Genomic DNA, 24,814 nt, shown 5'->3' on the forward strand with positions numbered 1-24,814 from the left:
ATATCTCAAGGGTATAAGCTCTGCTCGAGGGAATACATAGACCTAGTCATGGATCACTGTACGGCCAGCCTAGACCACCTGTTATGAAACATGGCAGTTATTTTAAACACTCCCCGACAAGGACCTAAATGATAGGCTCAATATCGGCATTCGCTCGGTGTCCTCGGGGAGTTGTGGTTCGTCGCCGACTGCTCAATCGCCGATCCATCGGACGTCATTATAAGACTTGACAGCATGTATGCATACCCACTATCAACATAAGGCAGCATTTGCATTGTTGAATATGTTCTCCCGCGCGAATAGACTCGGCCACTGCTTGACCTCGGAGACCATCCAAGTCCCCGTCTCACGATGTCGGGGACATACTCGATATATAGTCTCCGAACTTCCACGCCATATCCATTGTATCCATCGACCCTACAGTTCTAGAAACAACACCTTTACCAGCCAAAGACTACAAAGACCAATCCAACCACCCCGTCCACTCTCCACACGAACCATGACCCCCACTCCCGCCAGTCAAGAAAAGTGCTTCGTCAAATCAACCAAACCAGACGAACCAACAATCCACGCGCTCTTCGAACCAAACACCTCAACATGGCAATACATCGTCGTCGACCCTTCCTCGCTAGAAGGCGTGATCATCGACCCAGTCCTCGACTACGACCGCGCAACCCAGACCATAACAACGAACAGCGCAGACGGGATCCTCAAGACCGTCAAAGAGAACGGCTACAGGATCGCTATGATCCTCGAAACGCACATCCATGCAGACCATATCACTGCGGCATCGTATCTGCAGAACCAACTTTCCCAGTCTCAGGGACTTGAACCGGTAATCGGTATTGGGAAGCGCATCGAGCAAGTCCAGACCTTGTTTGGTGGGCGCTATGGGGTTTCCGAGGCCGAGTATAAAGGTATCTTTGGGAAGTACTTTAATGACGACGAGGGGTTTAAGATTGGATCGTTGGATGCTTCTGTTATGCATCTTCCGGGACATACCCCGGATCATGTTGGATATCGGATTGGAGGTGAGCACCACATTTTACACTGTATACCACTTCAGCCAACTAACGACACAGAAAACGTCTTTTGCGGCGACTCCATCTTCCACGCAGACATCGGAACAGCACGATGTGACTTCCCAGGAGGAAGTGCAAGGGATATGTTCCACTCAGGACGTAAACTATTAACTCTACAAGACGGCGTCAAAATCTGGACTGGGCACGACTATCCCCCACAAGACCGGGCGGGTCCGAGTCCGTATATGAATGTGCGCGAGCACAGAAAGCACAATAAACACCTGATGGATGGGACGACGTTAGAGGAGTATGTGAGAATGCGAGGCGAGAGGGACGCCGCTATGGCGGAGCCCAGGCTGCTTCATCCGGCGCTGCAGGTGAATATTCGGGCTGGACGATTGCCGGAGAAGACGGGCTCTGGGTATCGGCTTTTGCATTTGCCGCTGAAGTGGGATAGCCCGATACCTAAGTAAATAGTTGCATGATGTATATGCATTGCTGGTCGCCGATTGAATCAAACGGCGAGTGAGATCATAACATCAACAACGGCTTGTTATTATAAGTTACTATAGGATCCTGCCTCGCATACTACTAATTACTGCTATCTTTCTCTCATTGCATTTATTCGATTATTCTGCTGTCATGATCTTCAAGTGCACCAGGCCTCTCACAGCCCTATCCAGGCTATCCCCAACCACAAGACTAGCATCAACCATCACATCAAGCCCATCACGCTCCCACAAAATCATCGTCATCGGCGCCGGCTCCGCAGGGCTATCAATAAGCCACCAACTCCTCCGCTCCGGCCAATTCACAGCCCAGGACATCGCCATCGTCGACCCCGCAACCTGGCACCACTACCAGCCCGGATGGACCTTGGTCGGCGGCGGCGTGAAATCCAAAACCTCCCTGCGCCAGGACCTGCGCGGGCTCATTGATCCGAAACTGCAATTCTACAACCAGGGCGTTACAAGTTTCACACCACACCGGAACCAGCTTACCCTGGACAACGGGGATAAACTAGAGTATACCCAGCTTGTGGTCGCGCCGGGGATTAAGATTGATTATGGAGCTATCCAGGGCCTCCCTGAAGCTCTTGCGGATGCACATGCGCCTGTCTCGTCGATATACGGGTACGATACGTGCGACAAGGTTTTCCGCAATATTGAGAGACTTGGCCAGGGGACGGCGCTGTTTACGCAGCCTGCAGGCGTGGTGAAATGCGCCGGCGCGCCGCAGAAGATTATGTGGTTGGCGTCGGATTATTGGCGCAGGGCTGGTCTATACAAGTACGGCGACAAGCAATCGCCGATTAAGATCGAGTTCGCCACAGGCCTTCCTGTTATGTTTGGAGTGCCCAAGTATAGTGCCAAGTTGGATGAGATTCGGCGCGAGCGTGGAGTGCAGGCCCTGTTCCAGCATGATCTTGTTGCGGTTGATGGGGATAAGGCGACTTTTGCAGTTGGGGGCGAGTATGTAACGAGGCGGTTTGACTTTTTGCATGCAGTTCCTAAAATGGGACCGCATGGGTTTATCAAGGAGAGTGGTCTTGCGAATGAGGCTGGGTTTGTGGATGTTGATCCCGAGACGACGAGACATGTCAAGTTTGATAATGTCTGGTCTGCCGGTGATGCGTCCAGTCTGCCGACTTCGAAGACTGCGGCGGCGATTACATCCCAGGCGCCTGTTCTTGTTCGGAATCTGATATCTGCTATGGAGGGTAAGGCGCCTGCTTCTACGTATGATGGGTATACTTCCTGTCCGTTGACGACGGAGTACGGCAAGGTTCTTCTTGCGGAGTTCAAGTATGGCGGCGTGCCTAAAGAGACATTCAGATGGATGGGACTGGACCAGGCGACGCCGCGCAGGGCATTCTATCATCTCAAGAAGGACTTTTTTCCTTGGGTGTACTTTAAGTCCATGGTCAAGGGGACCTGGGGTGGTCCAAGTGGTTGGTTGAACTAGACTTGTACTATAGATCAGAAGAGTAAAACAAGAATAAATTAGATAGACTTCCTTCCTGTCACAGTGCTAATCAAAACCGACTTTGAAACTTGTATCGCAACATCTACCTACCTGTAGATTCCAGGGAGCTGAAGACGCCTGTACAGAACCTTTGCTCCACGGACCAGGCCAACCCAGTCCGGCTAAGGGTTATAATATCCAAGAATGCGGGAATTCACGTAGTACAAAGTAGCATCCTGTCATTTCTCGATACAAGAATGCGTGAACAATTGCATTCACCAAGGAGCGGCCCGTACATTCCAATCAGGTAGACCCACGGCCGAATCCCTTGTCGTATACAGTTGATAATAAGACTCGTCTGAGAATTGAACAGCAGATATATATGGAGTATAACACCTACAGATTACAGGGACAGCCTCAAGTAGACCAGTCGTGCATGCTTCGTGGCCCAAGTATGCAGAGTAGATACATACCAATTGCATATGATTCCTCTGCCTTCGTTTGGCATTTGTTTCCAGAGGTTTGCTTTGGAATGCTACACAAAATAGCCCTGGATTGACTTGACTGGAATATGTTGCCGGGCAGCCTACCACAAGTAGTACTTATGCATATTAGCTGGTTGGTAGCCTTAAACCTCACAACCAGAATCACCTATCAAAGTGGGATCAAATCCAAGGCTCTACAAAGCCCACCAGTTACTGCCCGTACCCGATTCGTTTCACTTGGTATTGATAGAAGAGCAGCACTACGAAATGTTCCGAGCGGCGCTGTTTTCCCTCGTTGCTCTTAATACCATCGCCGCCGTTGTAGGAGGTTCCGTTCTCGATGCTTACCCAGAACTCCGAAACCTCACCCTGGATGATAAGTTTGACTACAGTTGGAAAGCAATAGATCAGTGGAGATGCCCATGGTTTTTAAAATCCCGCCTCAACACCAGTCTATCCGTCTTCAAGGCCGGAAACTGCAGCTACAAGCCCGTTACAGTCAGCGCCAATGGACCAGCACAGGATTGCTGCCACATTTACGACAATCCAGGAGGACCAACCTGCAGTTATCAAAGAGATATTAGCTACACGACGACGAGATCTACAATGCACGGATGGAAAATTGGAGTGTCGGCCAAGTTTGGGGATTCGAAAGTGACTGGCGAGTACACGCTCTCGGCAGAGCAATCGGGCGGGGTCCATTACAGAGACCTCAGCAAAGACAGATGGCGTGTCGATGGGTTGGAACAATCTTGATCCAGGTTATACCTACGTGCCGACTATATCGTATTTGCAGGTCAGTTGCACGGGCATTGTTTATGAAGATGAACCCCAGATTTGGAGAAGGAAGGGAAGAGGATATCTCGAGAATTACGATCTCGATCCGCCGTCTGATAACTGGCCGGATCAAGAAATGGAGATACCAATGCCGCGGGATTTGCTGTGCGGCATTAGAAGGCGCTCAAGCTGGCCTGGGTACTATGACACACGCATAGAGAACCCTGGCGTGGTTGCAATACTGAACCTAGTGGGCCATGATTTATGGAAGCCACAGATGGCCAATAACTTCAAACACCTCTGGCTTGATGAAACCATCGACTTTCCGGTCCTTGGTGGTGATGGGCACATTCTGTCGGTCTATGGCTTGGATAAGAGATCCTGCCAAAAGGCAGCTTCTATGCGCACAGCCGAAGACGGCTATATAGATCTGCCAGATGGAGCTGACCCTGAGAGCGAAGAGTGAGCTAACAACTCTCTTCCATGATGATATGTGCCCATACAATGGGACTGAGCTCAGCTCATGAAGTGGATTATACCAATATATGGAATCTTATAATACACCGGTTTCCGTCTCCTAGCTTATCTACTTTCTACCATAAACTCGGTGCTTATTAGGGTAAGTAACCTTTACCAACTTTATAACATCACGACATCAAACATAAACATTAAGGAAATTAGTCTCCATCAAGGAAAGAACGGCAGACCATCAACCAGCGACAGCCTACTAGTACATACATACATAAGATAGAGTGGTATATCAAGTCCGTCCAGCCATAACAACCTCCCTCCCCTCCTCCCACCCATCCCCTTCCACCATCTCCAACACCGTCCTGCCCGTCTCATCCTTCTGGGTAAAATCCACCTTCCCCCCCTTCTCAACCAACAGCTGCAACAATGGCAGATCCCGGTTCTCAATCGCCTGCATGATCGCGTTCCAGCCGCGGTAGCTCTTATTCGGGTCCGCGCCTTTACTAAGAAGCAGCGAGATCATGGAGAAGTCCCCGTCATCGCAGCGGCGGATGGCTTTTACCAGCGGGAGATGCTCGCCGGGGGCGTTGGGGTCTGCCCTGCACCTACTTCCGTCCTTACCGTCCTTGGTGTTGGTGTTGGTATCAGGTTCAAGGAGGAAGTGTACAATGTGGTTATGTTTCTCCCGCAGCGCCGTAGTGAGAGGGGAGAAGACGCCACCGTTCTTCCACTCCGCGGAGGCGCCGGCGTCTAGGAGCAGTTTGACGCTGTCGAGTTGGTTGGCGTGTACGGCGCGCTCGACGACGCCTTTATGGGAGGCTAGGTTGGTGACTTTTGGGAGGAGGAGCTTGAGGAGGGATGGCGACTTTGTGGCCATGTAGATGGGCCAGTCCTGGCCGCGGAGGTTAGGGTCTGCGCCGTGCGCGAGGAGAAACTGCAGCATCTCGAGACGGTTATCGCGGAGGGCGGTTGTGAGGGCTGTGTGGCCGGCTTTTGTGCGGTCGTTTGGATTGACGCCGCCGGTTTGGAGGAGCCAGGTTAGGGCTTGGAGGTTGTTGTGGGAGACGGCGCACTCGGCGATACCCGGGGGAGAGTGTAGGTCTGCGCCGGCGGCGAGGAGGTCGGGGAGGAAGTGGATGCGGTTGTGGGTGATGCATTTCCAGGCTGGGTATTCGGAGGCCTTGAGGTTTGGGTCTGCCTTGTGGGAGAGCAGGAGGGAGATGATGTCTGGGCGGTCGTCGCGGATGGCGGAGCAGAGGGGCGTGTAGATGCCGTCTTTCTTGCAGTTTGGGTCGATGCCTGCCTGGAGCAACACGCGGACGGCGTCGATGCTGTTGACGCTGGTGGCCTGCTCCATTAGACCGGGGGTCTTGGTGATGTCTGCGCCGCGAGCGAGCAGGATGCGCAGACAGTTGGGGCGATAGACTGCAGGCCAGAGGGCGTGCTCGGGGCCCGGCAAGTTAGGGCTTGCGCCGTGGTCGAGCAGGGCGGCCACGCTGTCGGGCTGGTTGCTCTGCACCGCTTCGGACAGCGCCGTCTTGCCGTAGTTGTCTTTACGGTCTGCATCAGCGCCGCCGTCCAGCAGGATGTTCAGCACGGTAGCTGGCGTGCGCTCGCGGATGGCCTGGATCAGCAGCGTCGTGCCACTGCTCGTCTGCTGGTTCGGGTCTGCACCCTGAGCCAGCAGCTGGCGCATGCTCTCCGTGTTCTGCTGGCTCACAGCCACATTCAAATACCGCGCAGGCGTGTCAGGCTGCGGTTTGGCAAGCCTACTGGCCTGGCTGGGCACCTCGCTGGTGTGTCTGCTGTATACCTCCGCAATTGACGCCGTTGTAGGACCGATTCTGGCCGGTGGGGGGCCGCGCTGAGGGAGAGAGGAGGTTCGTACGGGCTCGCGATCGGGCTGGGAGACAAGGAAACCGTTGAGCGATAGGATCGAAGACATGTCGTCGGTAATCGTCTCATCGTCGTCTGGGGGAGCCTGCCTCTGCTCCATAGACGGCTTGTGCTCGATCGACGGGTTCTGGCCGTGTCGACTCGGGGCAGAGGGGACGTCCTTTGGAGGCACCGAGGGCGACGACGACCGCTGCGAATGGTCAGAAGGCAGCGAGCGATCAGGATTAGGGGTATTCCTCCTGTCGACGGTCTCAGTTGACCGGCCTTTACCAATGCGGTCGAGCGCAGCAGCCAGGCTGGCGTACCCTCCACCCAACGACTCCTCCAGAGAGTCTCCCTGGGACAGAGTCCAATGGAAGGCCATGCCGCTGATCTGGAGGGCCTCGTTAGTCTTCTTAAGCGAGTCGTGGATGCGGTGCAGCTCGTGGCTCGGTCGGTGCAAACCGCGCTGCAGCTTCCCCCACGTCCCGCGGTGCTCGTAGTGGTTGAGCTTCCCAATGAGCTTCTCGAGCGATTGGAAGTCGGCGTATGCAGCGGCGAATTTCTTCTCGACTTCGTTGATGATGACCTCTGGCAGGGCGCGGTTGGCGGCTGCCAGCTCGCTGACGCCGGTCTCAATCGCCCATAGCGTGCGACAGGTGTCGAGGAACGTGTGCGAGAGTGCGCCGAACTCGCTGGGGAGGTCTTTGGAAGTGCTAATGTAGTTCAGCATCAGCACTGAGATCTGGTTGCCGAGCTGCGTGGCCAGCACGGAGACGGCGCGGATGGCGTCCTCTGCCGGAGGAGGCATATTCGCACAGAAAAAAACAAAACAAAAATGAAAATGTCAGATTCAGTCAGAGCCGGCGGCGTCAAGACACTAAGTAGGGCAGGATGAAACCAACCCAGCGGGGCTAGACAGCGTGGAGCTGGCAACTCGCTCCGAGCAGATCGATCTCGGATCAGTCCTGATGCACTTCGGTCCTCGAGGCCCGAGCGAGATCCATTCTGATTTACAATCTAATGCAATTATCGAATGCATTGGGCTGCCAATTGCCTAGACTACGTCTTACTCGAGCACGCGTAGCCCTGCCTCGACGTGCCTGGACCAGGGCAACCCTCATACCCAAGATCCATGACAATGCCACATCGATAGACAATGGACTCAATTACGAATATTCCTTTGTTCCTTTGCTCAGTTACAATCGTAACAGGCAGCCGATCTGGAAACTGGCACTGGCTGGCTGAAACCTCCGACTCGACCCACTGTAAGCAAACTCTAAGCAGATTGTGGCTCCTGCGACGACTCATGCGCGTTTCTGTCGAATGACACACGACCAACTGTCGCAGCTGTCTCCATCCAGGTCGGAAAATTTTGACTGCAGGAGCGTTGGACACGAGTGGACTTCCAATTGCTGCGAACTGCCCCTGCATGAACGGCCTCCACCGAGTCAGCGGACTGTCCTGCTCCTGACTCGTGTCTTGTGGAGTGCCAGTGTGGACTATGGAATCTGAAACGGGTGTGCATTGAGAAACAGGAAAAGAGCCAGGAATTGCAGGAATCTCAGGAATGAGACTAGCTATATGAAGTTTAAACTCTGCGTGTTGTGATCGTCCAGATGTCACAGACTGCCTGCATATTCCGTAACGAGCTGTCCAACCGTCCAACCGTTTAACAGCCCAAATATTGGACTGTGCTTGGCCTCTGCTCTTCTACCTGATGAAACCAGTCCTGTGTCAACGCAGGAATTGGTCGTGCAGGAGGCTATTCCAGGCTGTCCACATAGCCCATACAACAAACTGAACTCTTCACAGACCACACTAACAAGTAGTCTACAAAGCTAAAGCTAGCATCCACCAACAGTCTAACACTGCATCCTTCATAAACACCCCCTCTGCAGATCTTTCAACGGTCAGACCCTCGGCACAAACCTAACTTTATACTCCGCGACATACTGACCAGCTCAACCCTAGTCAGCGGATCCGAGTCAACCTCCCCATCTTGGTCTCGAAGCTGGCAGCATGCGCAGGAATACTCGATTAAATTGAAATGAAACAATTATGTATACTGCATGAACTGTGATTCTGGCGTTTAGAATACTGCTGGAACTGGGGGCCCCCACACAGAAAGCGCCTCAGGCCCTGCAGGCACATGCGCAATAGGCGTTTCAATATTTACGAGGTCCCCGTCTGCGTAGTGTTCCTGTATAGAAAGCCATCTCAGTATGAGTTCGATATTGAGGAAGGACGCTCCTTACCACGACAAACCCACTGGTATCAAACCAGTAGTCAAAGACTTGACTCCCGAGAACATGCTGCAATGGAGAATGGAATATTAGCGGGACTGCCAAAGTTCAGAAGGAGAGATATACCCGTCCAACCCCCCAGCAGATCTTATACCCCTTTTCGGTGAGATAATTGTGCCCCAGCTGCTGGACATCAAAGTCATGGACCTCGAACGCCGCATGAGCCACGCTAGTCTGCTGGCCGGGCTTCGCCGGCTTGAAGAAGAAAGCATGGTGGTCCGTATACTCCAGACCGCGGTCAATATGGAAAAAGCAGGTAATAGGCTTCTCGTCCCGGTAGACTAAATCCGACGGAGCTAGGGCCAGAGTTGTTGTATACCAGGCGTACATACTCTCATACGTGCCCTCAGGGTATGTCACCCCATAGTGGCCCCAGCGATGCACAGGGGCCGGCCCAGGCTTGAATCGCTGGAACCGGCCCTTTCGCGGCTTCTCGTCTTCGTAGTTCACGGTCAACTTCTCCAGCTGCGGGGGGTGGGCTTCCTTCTTCTCTTGCCATCCCCAGATGAGATACACCGCATTACCCACTGGATCGGTTAAGGTGACCTGCTCGCCCCCACCGGGGCCCTGGACTGGCTCGATAGCACTGGCCCCGAACTGGCGGTGCGCCTTCTCCAGTTCCTCGCGCGTTTCTACCACGTATGCGGCACCCCCGAACTTGCTGGCGGAGTCGGCCTGGCGCGCGACGTATACGTACGGCTCTGTGCCGTAGCCCTGGAAAAATATTTCCCTGCCGGGGTGCTCGAGGGCCACAGTCAAGCCAAAGTCTGTCAGGAAGCGCTTTGCCTCGGCGAGATCGGTGTGGTAATAGACCACGTATGCCGTTTTGAGCAGACGGACTCGGCTGTCTGGCGTGAGAGGCATAGTGACTTGTAAGGTGTTTTGTGTAATGTACAGTGACTGGCCGGGTGAATAACGGAGCTGTCGGTCTTTATTTCTGCGTCTAGCACACTCCATCCGCCGGAAAGGTGGTATACTGGATATCGTGGCAGCAGACCGGATAAAGTGGTCAACGGCATACAGATACAAGACTGATGTGCCCAACCGTATTCCAAAATCTAACTCAGTTAATCTGTGTACATCTATTCCCGTCGCATAGAATCTATCTACTTCACCGATAATGTCGCCCCCGTGGACTCGCCTCGTCCGGTACCAGGCCTCGGAGCAAGGCCCAGTCCAATTCGGAGAGCCTATTCTACCAGACGACAACACCGACAGCATCACCGAACTGGCAAAAGCGAGACAGCTACATGTTACCGTCTACAAAGGCAGCGACCCATTCACCGTCCAGCCCACGACACAGACCGAGGCCGTCCACACCCTCCTCGGTCCCCTGGCGCCAGAGCACGTCCCCATCATCCGCTGCATAGGCCTGAACTACAAATCCCACAGTATGTTCCGTCCCAGAAACATCCTCTCGTATCTCTCCATCCAAGTCACTAACCCCGCAGTGCAGTTCTCGAAACCGGCCGAGCCCTGCCCGCCTGTCCCACGGTTTTCACAAAACCCTCGCCCGCCGTAGCAGACCACAACACGGCAATACCCATCCCGCAAATCGCGCAGGCACAATGCGACTACGAAGGCGAGCTCGTGGTCGTAATCGGCCGCGAGGGGAAGGACATCCCCGAGAGCGAAGCCCTGGACTATATCGCCGGATACACCGTGGGCAACGACGTGTCCAGCCGCGACTGGCAGCGGGAGCCTGCAAAGGCCGGCCCTGTGCCGCAGTGGTCCTTCAGCAAGTCCTTTGACCAGTATGCGCCGCTGGGACCGTGTCTGGTTAGCACGGGGGTTGCTGGGGAGGCGAGCGGGCTCTTACTGGAGACGCGCGTGAATGGAGAGCTGCGCCAGAGTGGGAATACCGACGACCTGTGGTTTGGGGTGCGCCGGCTTGTGGCGTTTTGTAGTCAGGGGCAGACGCTGCAGAGGGGGTCGTTGATTATGACGGGGACGCCGGGGGGTGTTGGGCTGTTTATGTCGCCGCCGGGGTTTTTAAAGGATGGGGATGAGGTTTCTGTGAGGATTGGCATGATTGGGGAGCTGGTTAATACTGTGAGGTTTAAGTAGCTATATCGTATCCACATTCACACAAGGAATAGTCAATAAGCATGTATGTTTGAGCACTGTTGATATGCTTTCATATACAAAGATAATCCCAGCTAGATAATCCATCCTACATCTACTGCGCCAGCATCTCAAATCTCAACCACACATGTCCAGACCGTTCCCCAGCCGCAAAGACATCCGCAAGCTCAAGCCCATCGCCAGTCCCATCCGGCAGCTCAACCCTAAACCTGCGAAACACCGTCCCAAGAATATACTTGAGCTCCGTGATTGCCAGATTCGAGCCCGGACACGCGCGCGCCCCATGCCCAAACGGAATCCAATTCAGACGCATCCGCTCTGTAGCCTGCAGCCAGCGCTGCGGCCTCCATTCCCCAGACGCTGGGTATACATCTTCCACCCGGCCCTGGTCAAGCGCAGACGTGGACGCAATCACCCCAGAGGGAACCGTCAGCCCATCCACGCAGATGTGGTCTCCCTGGCCGAGATACCGCTCCAGCGGGCCCGGGATCATCGGGTACAGCCGCATTGTCTCGCGGAGCACACCGTCCAGGAAGGGGAGGTCGAGCATTTTGCGCTCATCGATTGCAGCGGGGTCCGGGAATGTGGCACGGAGTTCGGCGTGCAGTGTCTCCTGTGCTTGTGGGTGCTGGGCGAGCTGGTGGCAGGCGAACGCGGCGGTGTGGGATGTCGTTGAGCTGCCGGCGGCGAGCATCTCGACGATATAGGCCGGGATGTGAGCTGTGGGGATACGGCGCTTTGGGTCTTCGGCGGCGTTCATGGACTGCAGCATGCTCAGGACGTCTTTGTCGTGGTGCTCGGGGAGGGTTTCCCAGCGGGCGAGGGCGTCGCGGGCTGTGATGTCCATGTCTGCGCAGTCGGCGCGGAGCTGGCGGAGGCGGGCGCTGCCAAGGTACTTCACCAGCGTGTCGAGCAGGGGGATGAAGCTCTTGAGGGCGTTCCAGGAGCTGAAGGCGTGGAAGCGGCGGAGGAACAGGGGCGTGTCGGTGGAGGCCTGGGAGATGAGGGTTTTCTTCTCGCCCCAGAGGACGTCTGTGACGATGTCGAGGGCGAGCAGGCGGAAGACGACGACACCGTCCACGTTGCGCCTCTCTTGGATGGAGGACGAGAGAAGCTCGCAGAACTCGGCGATGTGGCTGGCCATGCTGTCGACGAGCTTTTCCAGGTTCCGGTTTTGAAAGCACTGGACGAGGTTGTTCCTGGTGGGTGCGGCGGTGGGATAGTCGACGAACCCCAGGGTGGTGGTGACGCCTTTCCAAGAGCCCATTCCTTCATAGAACGGGGTCTTCTTGGAGTTGCGGTTGTAGATGACCTTCATGGCTGTGTCGTCGTTTGTATGCACCTGGTTTGGGGCTATGACCGCAATCGGGCCGTACTGCTGCAGCAGGGAAGACGCAAAGAGAGAGCGGCGTCGCTGATATGTTGCCCATAGCAAGGGGATTCTCGAGACCCTGGCCCACCAAGGACCGGGAATATGTCGAACGGGGGATAGCAAGAATGCATATAGCAACTGGGTTGTTAGACCTGGCTCTAGTATAGCACGCAATACTTACTACATGAATACAGTACAGCGTCACCAGGCTGAGAACGGCGTGGATGGGATGGTTGGCAATGGTGCCACTGGCTGCAGCCAGATAAGAGCCCAGCTTGACTGTTAGACTCATCGCGGTTGGCTTTGATGGTGATTCAGGTGGATTGATGGATAGGTTCGTCTGATATGGGCTTGGATGACATGGGCTTTTGCAGTATTTAGTACCACCATTCCACCAGCAAGCCGAGCACTCCTTCAATGCCTTACAGTCGCCCTCATAGCTGCCAATGATCGGCATAGGATTGTTTTCGACCTGCTGATCCACCGCGGATAAGGTGGCATCAACAGAGTCCCCCAAGGCAACCGCACGGTAGATCCATCCTGTGCAGCAAGTCGGTCCGAAGGTGGTTTCATGCAGAGCTTGTGAACAAGAATCGGATGCTGTCTGTAGCATAAAGCCAAGCAGCTGACTGATTTGTCGTTGTCGACATCACATTTATTGAATGAAATGGATACACCCGTCCTCATCATCGGCGCTGGCCCTTCTGGGGCCACGCTTGCCCTACTGCTTGGTCGACTGGGTGTTCGGTCTGTAGTGATCTCGCGCCACAGAGCCACGGCCAACACACCTCGCGCGCATATCTTCAACCAGCGGGCAATGGAGGTGCTGCGAGACGCCGGCATTGAAGCAAAATGCAGGGCGGTTGCCAGTTCTGTACAGCGTGAGATCACTCCATCCCCCTCCACATATCAGCATGAGCTCACGATCTAAACTGCAGACATGGAACATTCCTCCTTCCTGGACCAGCTCGCCGGCCAGGAATACGGGCGTCTCTGGGCATGGGGAAACAAGCCCGCGCAAAAGGGAGACTACGAGATGGCCAGCCCATGCCACATGAGCGATCTGCCCCAGAGCCTGCTAGAGCCCATTCTCGTGCAGGAGGCCCAGAAAGCAGGCGCCGAGTTCCGCTTCTACACCGAGTTCGTGTCGCTCGAGCAGCAGCTCGCGAGCAATGACAATGACAATGACAGTGGCAGTGGCCGCGTGCGGACCGTCATCCGCGATCGCACCACAGGCCAGGAAACAACCCTCACCTCTGCATATGTGGTAGGCTGCGATGGCGCACGCAGCCCCGTCCTCAACGCCCTGGGGGTCCCCATCACAGGCCGCCAGCTCAACACCGCGTTCAACGTGCACATCCGCGCCGATCTGGGCCGGTACATCGCGCACCGCCCAGGGAGCCTAAACTGGGTTCTCAACCCGTCGGCCCCCGACTGGTCGGCCGTGGGGAACTTCCGCATGGTGCGTCCCTGGACAGAGTGGGTGGTGTCGATGCATCCGGCGCGCAGGGACGGGGCGACGACATCTGCCGCCCCCACCGAGGCGGATATCGTCCGGCGTCTGCACCAGATGATCGGGGACGAGACGGTCCCTATTCAGATCCTGTCGGCGTTCCAATGGACAATCAACGACCAGGTTGCGAGTACGTGGCAGAGCGGCCGGGTGCTTTGTATCGGCGACGCAGCGCACCGCCACCCGCCCATTAACGGCTTGGGCAGCAATACGTGTATATCGGATGCATTTAACCTGGCCTGGAAGCTGGCATATGTGGTCCGGGGCGTTGCGCACGCTAGATTACTGGAGACACTGACGCCAGAGCGCAAGCCGGTGGGCGATGGCATCGTGCGACGTGCAAACGACGGCATGGAGGCGCATCGGCGCATGTGGAGCGTTATTGGACTGGACCAGGAATCCCGCCAAAAGGCACTCGTGCGCTTGACAGAAGATAGTCCTGCCGGACGTGCAATGCGGGAGGAGTGGTCCGCGGCCATGGATGCGCTGGACGCAGAGGTGCAGGCGCTGGGCATCCAGATGAACCAGGTCTACACCGGCTCACCGGCAGTCCTGGCAGAGCCAGGGGATGAAGCACCGGATTTCAGCGCCCTGGACCCGCTGCGGCAGGTCATGGTTTCTACATTCCCTGGCTACCATCTCCCCCATGTCTGGCTGGCTCGGGACGCGCACAGTCCTCGCGTCTCGACGCTTGACTTGGCCGGGCAGGGCCGGTTTACGCTCTTTACGGGAATTGGCGGTGGGTGCTGGCTCACGGCTGCGCGCAAGGTGTCTCAGATGGGACTCGATATTGCTCGGTACACGGTTGGCTTTGGGTGCGAGTATCTGGACTGCTACCGTGAGTGGGAGAGGGTGCGTGGGGTGCAAGAAGATGGCGTCGTGTTGGTTCGACCTGACCATTTTGTCGGCTGGCGTTGTAATGCAAGAAAGGACCCGGACAAGGCGTACAAGACACTAGAGAGGGTGATCAGGGCTATCCTGATGTGTATTCCAGATGGCAGTTAGTCTAGACTGTGCTGGATGTCGTGTCTTGGTATGAAACTACGATTCAACTATAATAGAGCTCACTACACCAGCTTCTAGTAGAATGATGGCTCCCATCTACAGTAACTGTATATGCGGTCACCTGACAAAGCCCGATTAGGAAGCCAACCGGGGTGCTGTTCCCGCCTCGTGATTGGCCAGGCTGCTGCCACTTTATCCGGCGACGTCACTCACTGTAGAACATCGTGGATGCTCTCCAGGCTCTCCAGGTACACTGACGGGCTGACGGAGCAAGTGTCCTCGGCACAAGTATCAATGGCCAGTGTGAATGACCCCACCCCCGCAGCCATCGCAGTCCAACCTTGAACCCCGCGGCAAAGACCAAATCTGGGGCCCCTCCAGTTCACACACCCCCGTCTCAACCTGTCTGGCTGGAATGCCCCTACAGCTTTCATGTTTCTATGCGAGTATTGCAGCCGTGGGTATCAGTCTCGCAGCTCGCTGGCCCGCCACGTCCGCAACCACTCCATCCACCGCAGCCGCCATATCTGTCCCACCTGCGATGTCGCCTTCTCGCGCCGCGACCTGCTGATGCGACACATGCGCATCCACTGTGCCTCTCCCACGGCGACGGCCGCTGGCTCACCGCAGGAGTCCCGCCCCAAGGCCTCTTCTCGCCGTCGAGTCCATACTGCCTGCCAGGCGTGTCGTGCCGCGCGAGTCAAATGCAACGGCGAGCAGCCGTGCGACACTTGCGCCTTGAACCAGCGCGACTGTTCCTACACCTCGCGCTCGGATAGGGTCAGCCGAACGAGTATCGCAGGCCCTGTGGTGGCAGTGGCTCCTCCAACCCCTAGTACCGGCCCTGAGCAGACCAGTGGTCCCCTGGAAGACCTCCCGGACTGCGGTACTGATACTGATGCTATGGCACTAGGTACTGCAGATCCTCAGGCCATGCTGGACTTGGGCGACTTGGGTGCCATGTGTGATTTGGGACTCTCTTGGACGAGCAGTTCTTTTGCAGAGCCCGTCTCGTGGCCGTGGATGCATGAGAGCCTTTACCTACAAGGCAGCCCGTGCGAGGACTGGTTTGCCGCTCCAACTACTACTGCGATATCTAATCAGAGTGGTTTGATGGCTTCCACAAGCAGTGACGATGGTCATGCAGCAGAGCCTGTGATAGAGTGTCCACCAGGAGACTTTACTAGAACAGTAACCCCAATGCTGCCTCACAATCAAGGGAATCAGGGCACGGTAGTCCCTCGCAGCCACTCCGAGGCCCAGACGCGCGTGGTACAGGAGTTGGTTGCGTATGCTACACGGACCGAGCTGGAGATGACACAATCCCGGCTTTGTTACTGGCGGTCGATGTCCCTGCGCATCACCGAGGCCTTCCAGATAGGCGATTGGCAGATGCCAGACGCGGATTCAATGCTGGCTGGCTTGATGAGGCTGTATGAGCGGAACTTCTCGCCTCTGTGGCCGTTATTGCGAGCGCAGGATTACGACGCGGCCACACTACACCCCTTACTGTTTCTTGTCTTGGCCTCCATAGGAGCCATGTACGGCACTCCCCAAGAGTCTCGATTCGGCACTGCCTTGCACGAAGAAATCCGCCTCGCCTTGGTTACTCCGCTGTTCAACGTAGAGGAGATGGAGCAAGGCCTGCTGGCACTGGCTCAGGCTCGGCTGCTGGCCCAGGTGGCCGCCCTTTACTTTGGACAACGACGAGCTTTTTCCTACGCTCAGCACCTCGGGGCGGTCCTCATTGCTCAGGCTCGACGTATGGATCTATTCACCGTCTCCAGGGCCCACAGCTCGACGGCCGACGCGTCCAAAGAAGAGCAGCTAAACGCCTGGTGCGTCTTGGAGGCGAGAAAGCGGCTGGCCTTTGGTATCCTGCGCGCCGACGTATACGCCAGCGTGCTGATGAACTCGCGTCCTCTTCTCTCTCCTGAGGAAATTGAATTCGACCTGCCGGCGCCTGACGAGCTTTGGATTGCCGCTGATAACCCCTCTGTTGACAAGTTCCTTACGGGTATCAGATCGCATGCCCCGCGAGCTCGCCTGTCCTTTTGTGATCTTGTTCGCATTGCATTTGACCGCAGCGAAGCCCTTCTCGAGATGGAGCCAGCCCGGTATGAACTACTGCTTTTTGGCCTGCAAGAGCCGGTATGGCGCTTCAGCCACGACCCTCACCTTTTCCGGCGCCTGACGGGGTCGCTCCAGCTACCGGGGATCACGCCAGATCAACAACCCACAGCAGGATCGTCTCTCCAAACAGACCAGCTAGGGGCAGTGCACCATCGCATGGACGACCTAAACGAAGAACGCCTCCGGCTGATTGAAGCCCTCCGCAAATGGGAACGCAGCTTCACCGCAGTCCGCACCACCCAGCAGCCTTCCGAGACAGCGAAAAGCCGGACCAGCATCATGAGCAGCCTCCTCCTCTTCCGACTGTCGTTTCTGCGCCTCACCACGCCTCTTGCAGACCTGCACAGCATTTCCCAGGCTGTCTCTAACAACCAAACCGTCGACAACCGGCGGCTGCACCAGTTGACCGTCTGGGCGCAAAGCCAGGATGCGCGCGTCGCAGTCGACTTTGCGTGCCAGATCTGGACTCTGCTCGCGCAGGAGACGGAGCGGCCGGTTATCGAGCGTGCGAAGCATAATCTCCTGGCGTTCTCGGGGCTGCATCATGCTACGGTAGTGCTCTGGGCCTTTGCTGGGAGCCATGAGCGGCCGCTTCCCGAGTTGAATCTCCCTGGGCTGGGAGACGTGGGCGTCTCGATCCCTATATGTAGGTCGGAGAGTGCCCCGCTGCTGAAGCAGATCCTGCATCTTTACAGACTTCTTGCGCCGGTTGGATGGTGCTCTTTTGCGGCTGCTGCGGAGCGTCTATTGGGGCATCAGTTTCCGGGGATAGATCAGATATGATAGTATAACTAAGGAATCTGCCCCAACTCCCTAAACCTGTCAAAGGCATCGACAAACGACTGATACGAATCCAAATGGCCCTTCCACCCAAACCTGCGCGCCTTATTGACACTCAGCGTGGCACTCCACGTCCTCGAAAACACCCAGTCCTGAAACGCCCAAGTCCCAGCCCTAAACGTGTCCTTCGCCCCAGGAACCCCAGCCCTCTCACACAGCCTCTCCCAAACCCCCTGCTTATCCCTCGCCCACTCCTCCAGCCTCACCTCCAGCACATTCTCCCCAGGCCGAAACCCGTCGTCACTCTTCCTCGCAAACCCCTGCTCACTCGACCCCCGCACCCCAAAGTACGCCGCCAGCCGCGGCCACATATACCGCCACGTGAAGTAATCCCCATTAGCCACATTAAACGCCTCGTTCGCGCAGTGCGCACTCGTCGACGCCCACACGCTGATATCCGCAATCAATCGCGCATCCGAGACATCGTCCGTCCCGTTCCAGTACGCCCAGTTCGTAGGCATAACCGCCTCAGCCACGCCCAGCTCCTTGCACGTCAAAAAGTACAGGGCCAGCGTCAGCGCCTCGTTCATGCCGTTCGGCTTGCTCGTGCTCCCGATTATGGCCTCGGGCCGGATCACGTTCCATGTCCAGCAGTTTCTTGGCTGCGATGCAGACGCTGATGCTGCTGCTGACGCTGACTCGCGCTGCTTACGGGCGAGAAAGTCCTCCTGCGCGTAATAGAAGTTCCGCGCGTGGGCATCCGCGTCGTACCGTCCGCTTGGGATGTCTTCCTCGCGCACAGGCGACGGCACGGGCTGCAGATGGACGTTGTAGTACTTCCCGCCTGTCTGGAGGGTACAGTTCTGCAGGCCCGGAGCGGAGTCGAGGAGGGCCGTGAGGAAGTTCTCGAAGAGCGAGGCGTTGGCGGTATTGAGCTGCGCGAAGTCATCCTTGTGCACGTACGAGGAGAAGTAGGCGTGCGTGACGTCCTTGCAGATGGGCTGCATTTCCTGCGCCAGCTTATGGGGTTCCTGGGAGAAGTCTAGCGCGATGAACGAGACTCGTGGGTCTTGGATGTCCAGCGTCAGTGGTGAGCGCGAGGTGATGATGATGCGGCGCCATTCGGCGGCCGTGGTGGTGGTTGTTAGGTGTGTTAGGATGGCGGAGCCGGTGATGCCGTTGGCACCTGTGATGAGGGCGACTTTGGACATTGGATTGTATAAGGTGGATGGATGGTTATAATGTATTGATTTCTGTTTCTGACGCGGGCAGGGTTCAGGGCTTAAATAAGGGAACTATAGGGGCTGGGTATGTATGTCTTATCCGGATTGTCTCCAGGATAATGTGGCATCTTGACCACCGGAGAAGAATCAGATGAAATAAGGTTTAATCACTGCTTAGCTGCTATTTCTACTATCAAAGCTACTCATAATAGTCCGGTGCATGATTATACTTGAAAAACATTTCCTTGTCATGGCCAAAAACCAGGTTGGCGTTTGTGCGTTTCGCAATCGTCCGGATCATCTGGTGCGACCTCACCCATTTCTTCTGATCGCGAGCAAGCCATCCGTGGGGGATTGAGTCGTGGTAGTTCTCATGGACATGGTATTGGTCGGTGGTGAAAAGCCACGTCCCACTGCTAGCCAAGTTCACCTGTGGCTGCATGTCAACCTGCTGTCCTTTATTGAAGGACAGTCATACCTGGAGGATAGACAGCCCAGGGGTATGTCCCGGTGCATGGCGCAGAGTGATTCCCTGAGCAAGTTCAAATACGTCCCCATGGAATGCCTGCCAGTTGAGCTGTGTATTCAGATCCTTCGGATGGTAGACACCTATGATCCTTGTTAAAGCCGTGGCCATCTATCCAGTGTTCCATAGACGACACACCTGCATCAGTTTTTGTAGCCACACTATAAAACGCATGCTTCAGCTCCTTTTCATGCACATATACCGGCACATCGGTACCACTAAAATGCTCCAGGCCGCCCGCATGGTCGAGATGCAGATGATCCATGACCACGGCCCTTACATCCTTGATATCGTTGCCCGTCTTTGCAATGGCCGCCTTCAGCTCATGGTCCGGACTGTAGTCAACCCGCGCAAAGATGTCATTGACAGGCGGGCCCCAGACCTCGGGGTATGCTTCGCCGGGGCCGGTTTCGAACAGAATCAAGCCTTCGGTTGGATGGTCAATTAGCACTGATATCAGCACCATCTGGCGTCTTGGGCTTGGTGGGTTTGGGTTGCTTGCGGTTGAGAGCCCAGCCTGGGAGGTCAGTTGGATAGATACTCTTTCAGGTATATAAGTGGTGTGAAGGACGTACTCCTTGAAGAAGGAATCCTTCATCTGTTTCTACGTAGCCTAGATGAAGCAGCTGCAATCTGTGAGCAGTTTCCCTGGCCACAATAATAGAAATACCATACCCAGAGCTTGGTACCCTGCGGATAGTAAGTAAAGGTTATGCGAGGCGGGTTGGGCTATAGATCCACAAACCTTTGGGGCTTGTTCTACACAAATGGAGGACATTACGGCGATGCAGAGTGTGAGGAGACGAGTTGATGCAGACGAGACGCCACCTGCTTCATTGTAGTTGCTATAAGTATACACCGGAGCCACCATAGCCTTTATTTCCCCGCGTACCCCAAGGAAGATGAATCTGGGGTGATTAAGTTGTAAGAAACCGGATCCTCACAAATAATGCATTCGGGTGCATTCACGTAGACAGCCTCGATCTAATATTTACGCAGCCTGAATCGATGTATTTCTACTATCTACCCCAGGGTCCGCCTGCATATATGGGAATCTCCTCAATCGCAGTACTGGTTTAATCTCCACATGGGTTGATCCTCTGGTATCCTCGATGTTCATATACTGGATACACCAAAGTGACGATCTGCGGAAAAGGTGGCTCAGGAGGCCACCATATCCGTAGTCAGAACCGTGCGTCTGCTGGTTACTTCCGTGACTCCGTCTATACAGTTCACCCGACAATAGAGACTGGAAAGCCAGGTGCCACTACCGACCGTTTCCTGAGTGCTGGTCTGGGGTTGAGACACCGAGGGGAGGGATTGCTGGGGAGGTGGATTTTTGCATATTCTTGCAGATTTATTTATTTATGTGTATACTTTGTTGTATATATATAAATACTATATAAGAATCAGTACGTCGCGAGAATTGCTGTATGGGGCTAGTGGGCATATTCCCAATCCGGTAATCCACGCGGTGACAACAAGTGCGGGGGTTCTGTTGTTCTTATGAGGGGAGTTGGTCTTAAATACACTATTCTAACATCATATAACTTCATCCAACTGCCTCTACCAGAACTACAGATATGCCCCTCTACCAGCCCCCCGACGTCAACCGCAACGTCCTCTCCCAGTTCTCCCTCAAAGGCAAAGTCGCCGCCGTCACTGGTGGTGCCCGGGGTATTGGGCTTGAGATAGTGCGCGGCCTCGCTGAAGCCGGCGCAGACGTTGCCTTGATCTACAGCAGCAATGCCTCAGCTAGCGAGTCCGCCGCTGAAATCGCCGCTGCCAACGGGGTCCGCGTCCAGGCGTATCAATCAGACGTCACAACGCGCAGCACCATCGCCGCAACGATGAACCAGGTGCTACAATACTTTGGGGGGTTAGATGTTGTCGTTGCAAACGCGGGAGTCTGCACCAACTGCCCGAATCTAGAGTATACCGAGGAGACGTGGAGGAGGGATAATGCGGTGAACTACGACGGGGTGATGTGGACTGCGCAGGCCGCTGGGAAGATCTTTAAAGAGAAGGGCAAGGGGAATCTGATCATCACTGCGTCGGTTAGTGCCACGCTGGTGAATATCCCCCAGACGCAGGTGGCGTATAATGCGTCCAAGGCTGCGGCGGTGCATCTGGCGAAGAGCTTAGCAGTGGAGTGGGCGGATTTTGCTCGTGTCAACTGCATTTCGCCTGGGTTTATTCTGACGGAGAGTATGTATCGATATAAATATTGGATTAGGCTAACGAGTGTAGTGCTCACGCAGCAGCCGAAAGAGCTGTTTGACAAGTGGCTGTCGATGATTCCTGGCCGGAGAATCTGTGATCCTGCTGAGCTGAAAGGGGTTTGTTCCTGGGTTGATATTGAAATACGGAGTACTGGCTAACATTCTTAGGCTTATGTATTCCTGGCGAGCGATGCATGTTGCTATATGACGGGAGCGGACTTGATTATTGACGGGGGGTACACTCTGCCATAGATACTGTCATTACTTGACTTCACTCAGTTAATATACTGCCATAAATAAGCAGATCAGTAATTCAGCTGGTGATTTGGCCCCAGCGCTATCTCAACCCAAGTGGGCTATGTGGGTGGCTTGTGCCAATCTGTAACCCCCAAGTAATTAATGGCTGACGCCTGGCTGTTAATAATTCAGGCCCAAGTGGAGTTGACAGCTGAACACACAGTTATAAACTGTAAGCGCCCCGACACAAAACATTTCTCCCATTCAACCAATTCAGAAGAAAATGCGCCGCCTCCTCAGCCTCGCCCTCTGCACCAGCGCCCTGGCAGCAGATGTAGTCAGCATCTTCATCCCAGACAACGAACAAGGCCAGCCCCTTGGCGGGCAAGTCCTTGGATCGGTTCGTCCTGCCCTATCCATCATATATCACTATACCACTAACACCACCAGGAATCTGACACAACCACATACGCCCTCACCTGCGCAGACTCGGTCAAGACCTGCACTGACCTTCCCAGCGGAGACAGCATCACAATACTCAATGCACCGTCGACAATGAGTCTAGTAAACCAGTGAGCCTCAACTACTAACTACTAAACCGTACGCTAACTTGTCAAAGCAACACTACTATAGCATGCGACCAAGGCGATCGCACTGCGACTTGTTCTCTGCATATGGATGATGGCGGGTGGGTCGGTACAACAACCTACCCTGTCCACTCGTATGCGGTGACTGTCACGGCGGAGACTACTTCTTCTACTGCCACCACCTCGACAAGTCCGACAACTTCGCCTACCGAGTGTGCGGGTGCTGAGGAGACTGGTCCTGGGAATTCTGCCCTAGGTCAGGAAGCTGGGATGTCGTTTGCTGCTGGGGCTGCGGTGGTGGCGGTGGTTGCTGCAGTTCTTTGATATCACGAGTATAGACCATTATTTGGAAGTGAAATATTATTACATGAGAGTGCTCTATTCACAAACCTGAGCAGCCAAGCAGGCTACCCCGGAATAGTCTTGGTGCGTCAGAACACCACCAATAAATGTACTATTCAGTGCAGAACCCAGCTCGCTGAAGATTCTCGCGGTGCAGGGGTGCTAAGGCGTGCTTACTGCTTCTAATCGCCGACACTGCCGACGTCGCTGGAACTTCACTTTGCTATATGGTACTCGCCGACTTCAAGCCAGTGCATGGTATGACATCCTTCATATATTCAAGAAGAGGTATTTGTCTACCGGTTTTGTGCTTGAGAGCTTCGAACATTGGCAAGTCTGTCATCGCAAGATAGTTATAAGTATAGTATTCCTTCCCATTACTGCGCGGAGACAGCGCCGTGTGTTGAAAAGTAACATTGCGCGCGTCTGACACTAATATATGGCTGTAAGCACTTATGCATGCTTGGCTCTGATTGCAACTCAAGAAATATCCCAGCTAACTTGGAAGCCCTTCAGCTGACCTGGAAATATCCTTTCCTCCAGTAATAACATGGATACTATAAAAATTTACAACATCTATCTATTCCGCGTAGTCTAACTGGTCTGCCATTTGGGGGCCTTTTGTGCCTTGGCCAATGCCATGCCATAGCTAGTCGAATATCTTGGCTTGTCTTATTCGCTTTGGTGATAGTTTTGAGTAAACTTGGAATAGCATCCTATACTTCCTTGTTTAGCGAGGACCAACATTCCATGGACAGAAGTCAGAGGTCACCACTCGCTTCGCACTTTAGCCTGGCCAAAAGATATATAAAGGCCCTGGATCCCCTTCGATAAGACTGTAAGACAACACCTCTTACCTTCCAAAGACACTTAAAACCACCATGCGTTTCTCCGCTATCATCCCTCTGGCCCTCGTCGCAACCTCCAACGCTTTAAGCGGTAAAAACACCCTATACTTGGAATATCAACCCTGCTAACGTCACCAGCTGCAAATATCCAAGAAACCGACGAAGGATTCGCCGTGATCACGGCCCAATGCAGCGACGACTATTTCACCTGCATCGCCAATTGCCCGTTGACTGCGCCGGCCCAGTTCTGTATTACCTGGCCGCTTAGCTGTGCGATTATTTACTGTTAGAAATCAGCATTAGTATCGGTGGTGGTACCAGTGACGTCTGTATCTAAAACTTGTCTTAAGATGAGGGCTAGTGATTCAACATCGCTGTGCTCAGTGATCAATATAAGTCTTTAAATATAACTGCTAGCTTCCATGGACTTTAATGAAGCAGCATGTTTTGTATGAATGGTTTAAGAAATGTACCAGCGATAGTATCAGAGATATCCAGGTCGCTAAACTGTTACTACGGTGCCCCCTCCAGCAAAAGCACAATATCGTAATGCCTCCCCCCTGCAGCCGACTCCCTAGCAAGGCCGAGGAACTCGTTTGTAATCCCACAATCCGGGGTTTGGTCAACAGCAACCGCACAATACCCACATGTCCCTGACTCGCCGCCATCCACAGCGCCGTCTCATAGTTCCCCCGCCACGAGCAGTCCATATCCAGACCATTACCAAGCAGGGCACGCACCATCGACTCGTCCCCCACATAAGCAGCAATCTCCAGCGCCCTACCACATTCTCTAGGCTGTAAATACGCGCCCGCTTTGAGCAGCAAGTCAATAATATCAGCATGCGAGTAGTACAGCGCCTGCCCGAGCGGACTATCGAACTTGGTATTATAAGCACTGGGACATGCACCTTTCCCCAGTTTTTCGTTTCGGCATGACAACTGTGACGCCACAGCGTAGATAACACAGTAAGGAAATTTGTTCCCTGGAGGGATGATGATTGAGAACGAGATGACGGCGAGGCGACAGATGGTGGCGCA

General features: G+C 54.7%; 14 protein-coding genes across 14 annotated transcripts; 9 read left to right on the forward strand and 5 right to left on the reverse strand.

Moving 5' to 3' along the window:
- Nucleotides 1-499: 499 nt before the first annotated feature.
- ASPVEDRAFT_82699 (MBL fold metallo-hydrolase) lies at nucleotides 500-1,495 on the forward strand (the record flags this gene model as incomplete). Its single annotated transcript, XM_040817239.1, has 2 exons — nucleotides 500-1,031; nucleotides 1,083-1,495. 2 exons carry the CDS (start codon nucleotides 500-502, stop codon nucleotides 1,493-1,495), a joined length of 945 nt encoding a protein of 314 aa, XP_040666923.1.
- A 169-nt stretch (nucleotides 1,496-1,664) lies between these two features.
- On the forward strand, nucleotides 1,665-2,987 carry ASPVEDRAFT_130873 (NAD(P)/FAD-dependent oxidoreductase; the record flags this gene model as incomplete). The annotated part of the gene is made up of 1 exon (XM_040806763.1): nucleotides 1,665-2,987. One exon carries the CDS (start codon nucleotides 1,665-1,667, stop codon nucleotides 2,985-2,987), a length of 1,323 nt encoding a protein of 440 aa, XP_040666924.1.
- A 752-nt stretch (nucleotides 2,988-3,739) lies between these two features.
- Nucleotides 3,740-4,715, forward strand: ASPVEDRAFT_27846 (uncharacterized protein; the record flags this gene model as incomplete). The annotated part of the gene is made up of 2 exons (XM_040810054.1): nucleotides 3,740-4,126; nucleotides 4,155-4,715. 2 exons carry the CDS (start codon nucleotides 3,740-3,742, stop codon nucleotides 4,713-4,715), a joined length of 948 nt encoding a protein of 315 aa, XP_040666925.1.
- A 97-nt stretch (nucleotides 4,716-4,812) lies between these two features.
- Nucleotides 4,813-7,500, reverse strand: ASPVEDRAFT_40727 (uncharacterized protein). The gene has a single exon (XM_040812194.1). It carries the CDS (start codon nucleotides 7,404-7,406, stop codon nucleotides 5,010-5,012), a length of 2,397 nt encoding a protein of 798 aa, XP_040666926.1. The 5' UTR covers nucleotides 7,407-7,500; the 3' UTR covers nucleotides 4,813-5,009.
- A 1,165-nt stretch (nucleotides 7,501-8,665) lies between these two features.
- ASPVEDRAFT_150031 (uncharacterized protein) lies at nucleotides 8,666-9,765 on the reverse strand (the record flags this gene model as incomplete). The annotated part of the gene is made up of 3 exons (XM_040808221.1): nucleotides 8,666-8,798; nucleotides 8,854-8,910; nucleotides 8,968-9,765. 3 exons carry the CDS (start codon nucleotides 9,763-9,765, stop codon nucleotides 8,688-8,690), a joined length of 966 nt encoding a protein of 321 aa, XP_040666927.1. The 3' UTR covers nucleotides 8,666-8,687.
- Nucleotides 9,766-10,021: 256 nt separating this feature from the next.
- On the forward strand, nucleotides 10,022-10,968 carry ASPVEDRAFT_131095 (fumarylacetoacetate hydrolase family protein; the record flags this gene model as incomplete). The annotated part of the gene is made up of 2 exons (XM_040806783.1): nucleotides 10,022-10,292; nucleotides 10,358-10,968. 2 exons carry the CDS (start codon nucleotides 10,022-10,024, stop codon nucleotides 10,966-10,968), a joined length of 882 nt encoding a protein of 293 aa, XP_040666928.1.
- A 112-nt stretch (nucleotides 10,969-11,080) lies between these two features.
- ASPVEDRAFT_82705 (uncharacterized protein) lies at nucleotides 11,081-12,650 on the reverse strand (the record flags this gene model as incomplete). Its single annotated transcript, XM_040817240.1, has 2 exons — nucleotides 11,081-12,496; nucleotides 12,540-12,650. 2 exons carry the CDS (start codon nucleotides 12,648-12,650, stop codon nucleotides 11,081-11,083), a joined length of 1,527 nt encoding a protein of 508 aa, XP_040666929.1.
- Nucleotides 12,651-13,025: 375 nt separating this feature from the next.
- ASPVEDRAFT_82706 (uncharacterized protein) lies at nucleotides 13,026-14,876 on the forward strand (the record flags this gene model as incomplete). The annotated part of the gene is made up of 2 exons (XM_040817241.1): nucleotides 13,026-13,239; nucleotides 13,297-14,876. 2 exons carry the CDS (start codon nucleotides 13,026-13,028, stop codon nucleotides 14,874-14,876), a joined length of 1,794 nt encoding a protein of 597 aa, XP_040666930.1.
- A 432-nt stretch (nucleotides 14,877-15,308) lies between these two features.
- On the forward strand, nucleotides 15,309-17,792 carry ASPVEDRAFT_82707 (Zn(II)2Cys6 transcription factor; the record flags this gene model as incomplete). Its single annotated transcript, XM_040817242.1, has 1 exon — nucleotides 15,309-17,792. One exon carries the CDS (start codon nucleotides 15,309-15,311, stop codon nucleotides 17,790-17,792), a length of 2,484 nt encoding a protein of 827 aa, XP_040666931.1.
- An 8-nt stretch (nucleotides 17,793-17,800) lies between these two features.
- On the reverse strand, nucleotides 17,801-19,000 carry ASPVEDRAFT_129814 (SDR family oxidoreductase; the record flags this gene model as incomplete). The annotated part of the gene is made up of 2 exons (XM_040806666.1): nucleotides 17,801-18,446; nucleotides 18,489-19,000. The coding sequence occupies 2 exons, from the start codon at nucleotides 18,998-19,000 to the stop codon at nucleotides 17,801-17,803; spliced, it is 1,158 nt and encodes a 385-aa protein (XP_040666932.1).
- A 211-nt stretch (nucleotides 19,001-19,211) lies between these two features.
- Nucleotides 19,212-20,316, reverse strand: ASPVEDRAFT_82709 (N-acyl homoserine lactonase family protein; the record flags this gene model as incomplete). Its single annotated transcript, XM_040817243.1, has 6 exons — nucleotides 19,212-19,442; nucleotides 19,491-19,621; nucleotides 19,677-20,055; nucleotides 20,114-20,164; nucleotides 20,214-20,228; nucleotides 20,284-20,316. The coding sequence occupies 6 exons, from the start codon at nucleotides 20,314-20,316 to the stop codon at nucleotides 19,212-19,214; spliced, it is 840 nt and encodes a 279-aa protein (XP_040666933.1).
- Nucleotides 20,317-21,121: 805 nt separating this feature from the next.
- ASPVEDRAFT_52183 (uncharacterized protein) lies at nucleotides 21,122-22,012 on the forward strand (the record flags this gene model as incomplete). Its single annotated transcript, XM_040814594.1, has 3 exons — nucleotides 21,122-21,746; nucleotides 21,789-21,877; nucleotides 21,929-22,012. The coding sequence occupies 3 exons, from the start codon at nucleotides 21,122-21,124 to the stop codon at nucleotides 22,010-22,012; spliced, it is 798 nt and encodes a 265-aa protein (XP_040666934.1).
- A 268-nt stretch (nucleotides 22,013-22,280) lies between these two features.
- Nucleotides 22,281-22,908, forward strand: ASPVEDRAFT_82711 (uncharacterized protein; the record flags this gene model as incomplete). The annotated part of the gene is made up of 3 exons (XM_040817244.1): nucleotides 22,281-22,397; nucleotides 22,448-22,569; nucleotides 22,617-22,908. The coding sequence occupies 3 exons, from the start codon at nucleotides 22,281-22,283 to the stop codon at nucleotides 22,906-22,908; spliced, it is 531 nt and encodes a 176-aa protein (XP_040666935.1).
- An 882-nt stretch (nucleotides 22,909-23,790) lies between these two features.
- Nucleotides 23,791-24,084, forward strand: ASPVEDRAFT_620438 (uncharacterized protein). Its single transcript, XM_040815592.1, has 2 exons — nucleotides 23,791-23,865; nucleotides 23,913-24,084. Exons 1-2 carry the CDS (start codon nucleotides 23,808-23,810, stop codon nucleotides 24,062-24,064), a joined length of 210 nt encoding a protein of 69 aa, XP_040666936.1. The 5' UTR covers nucleotides 23,791-23,807; the 3' UTR covers nucleotides 24,065-24,084.
- The last annotated feature ends 730 nt before the right edge of the window (nucleotides 24,085-24,814 follow it).

This window comes from Aspergillus versicolor (genome assembly GCF_001890125.1).
Source record: "Aspergillus versicolor CBS 583.65 unplaced genomic scaffold ASPVEscaffold_4, whole genome shotgun sequence".
NCBI lineage: Eukaryota > Fungi > Ascomycota > Eurotiomycetes > Eurotiales > Aspergillaceae > Aspergillus > Aspergillus versicolor.

What these genes read in the sequence shown, in the direction of transcription:
- ASPVEDRAFT_40727 (XM_040812194.1), bottom strand. Translation starts at nt 7,406, where the DNA reads ATGCCTCCTCCGGCAGAGGACGCCATCCGCGCCGTCTCCGTGCTGGCC.
- ASPVEDRAFT_620438 (XM_040815592.1), top strand. Translation starts at nt 23,808, where the DNA reads ATGCGTTTCTCCGCTATCATCCCTCTGGCCCTCGTCGCAACCTCCAAC. An exon ending in AACCTCCAACGCTTTAAGCG is followed by an intron (nt 23,866 to 23,912) that starts GTAAAAACACCC and finishes TAACGTCACCAG; the next exon opens with CTGCAAATATCCAAGAAACC.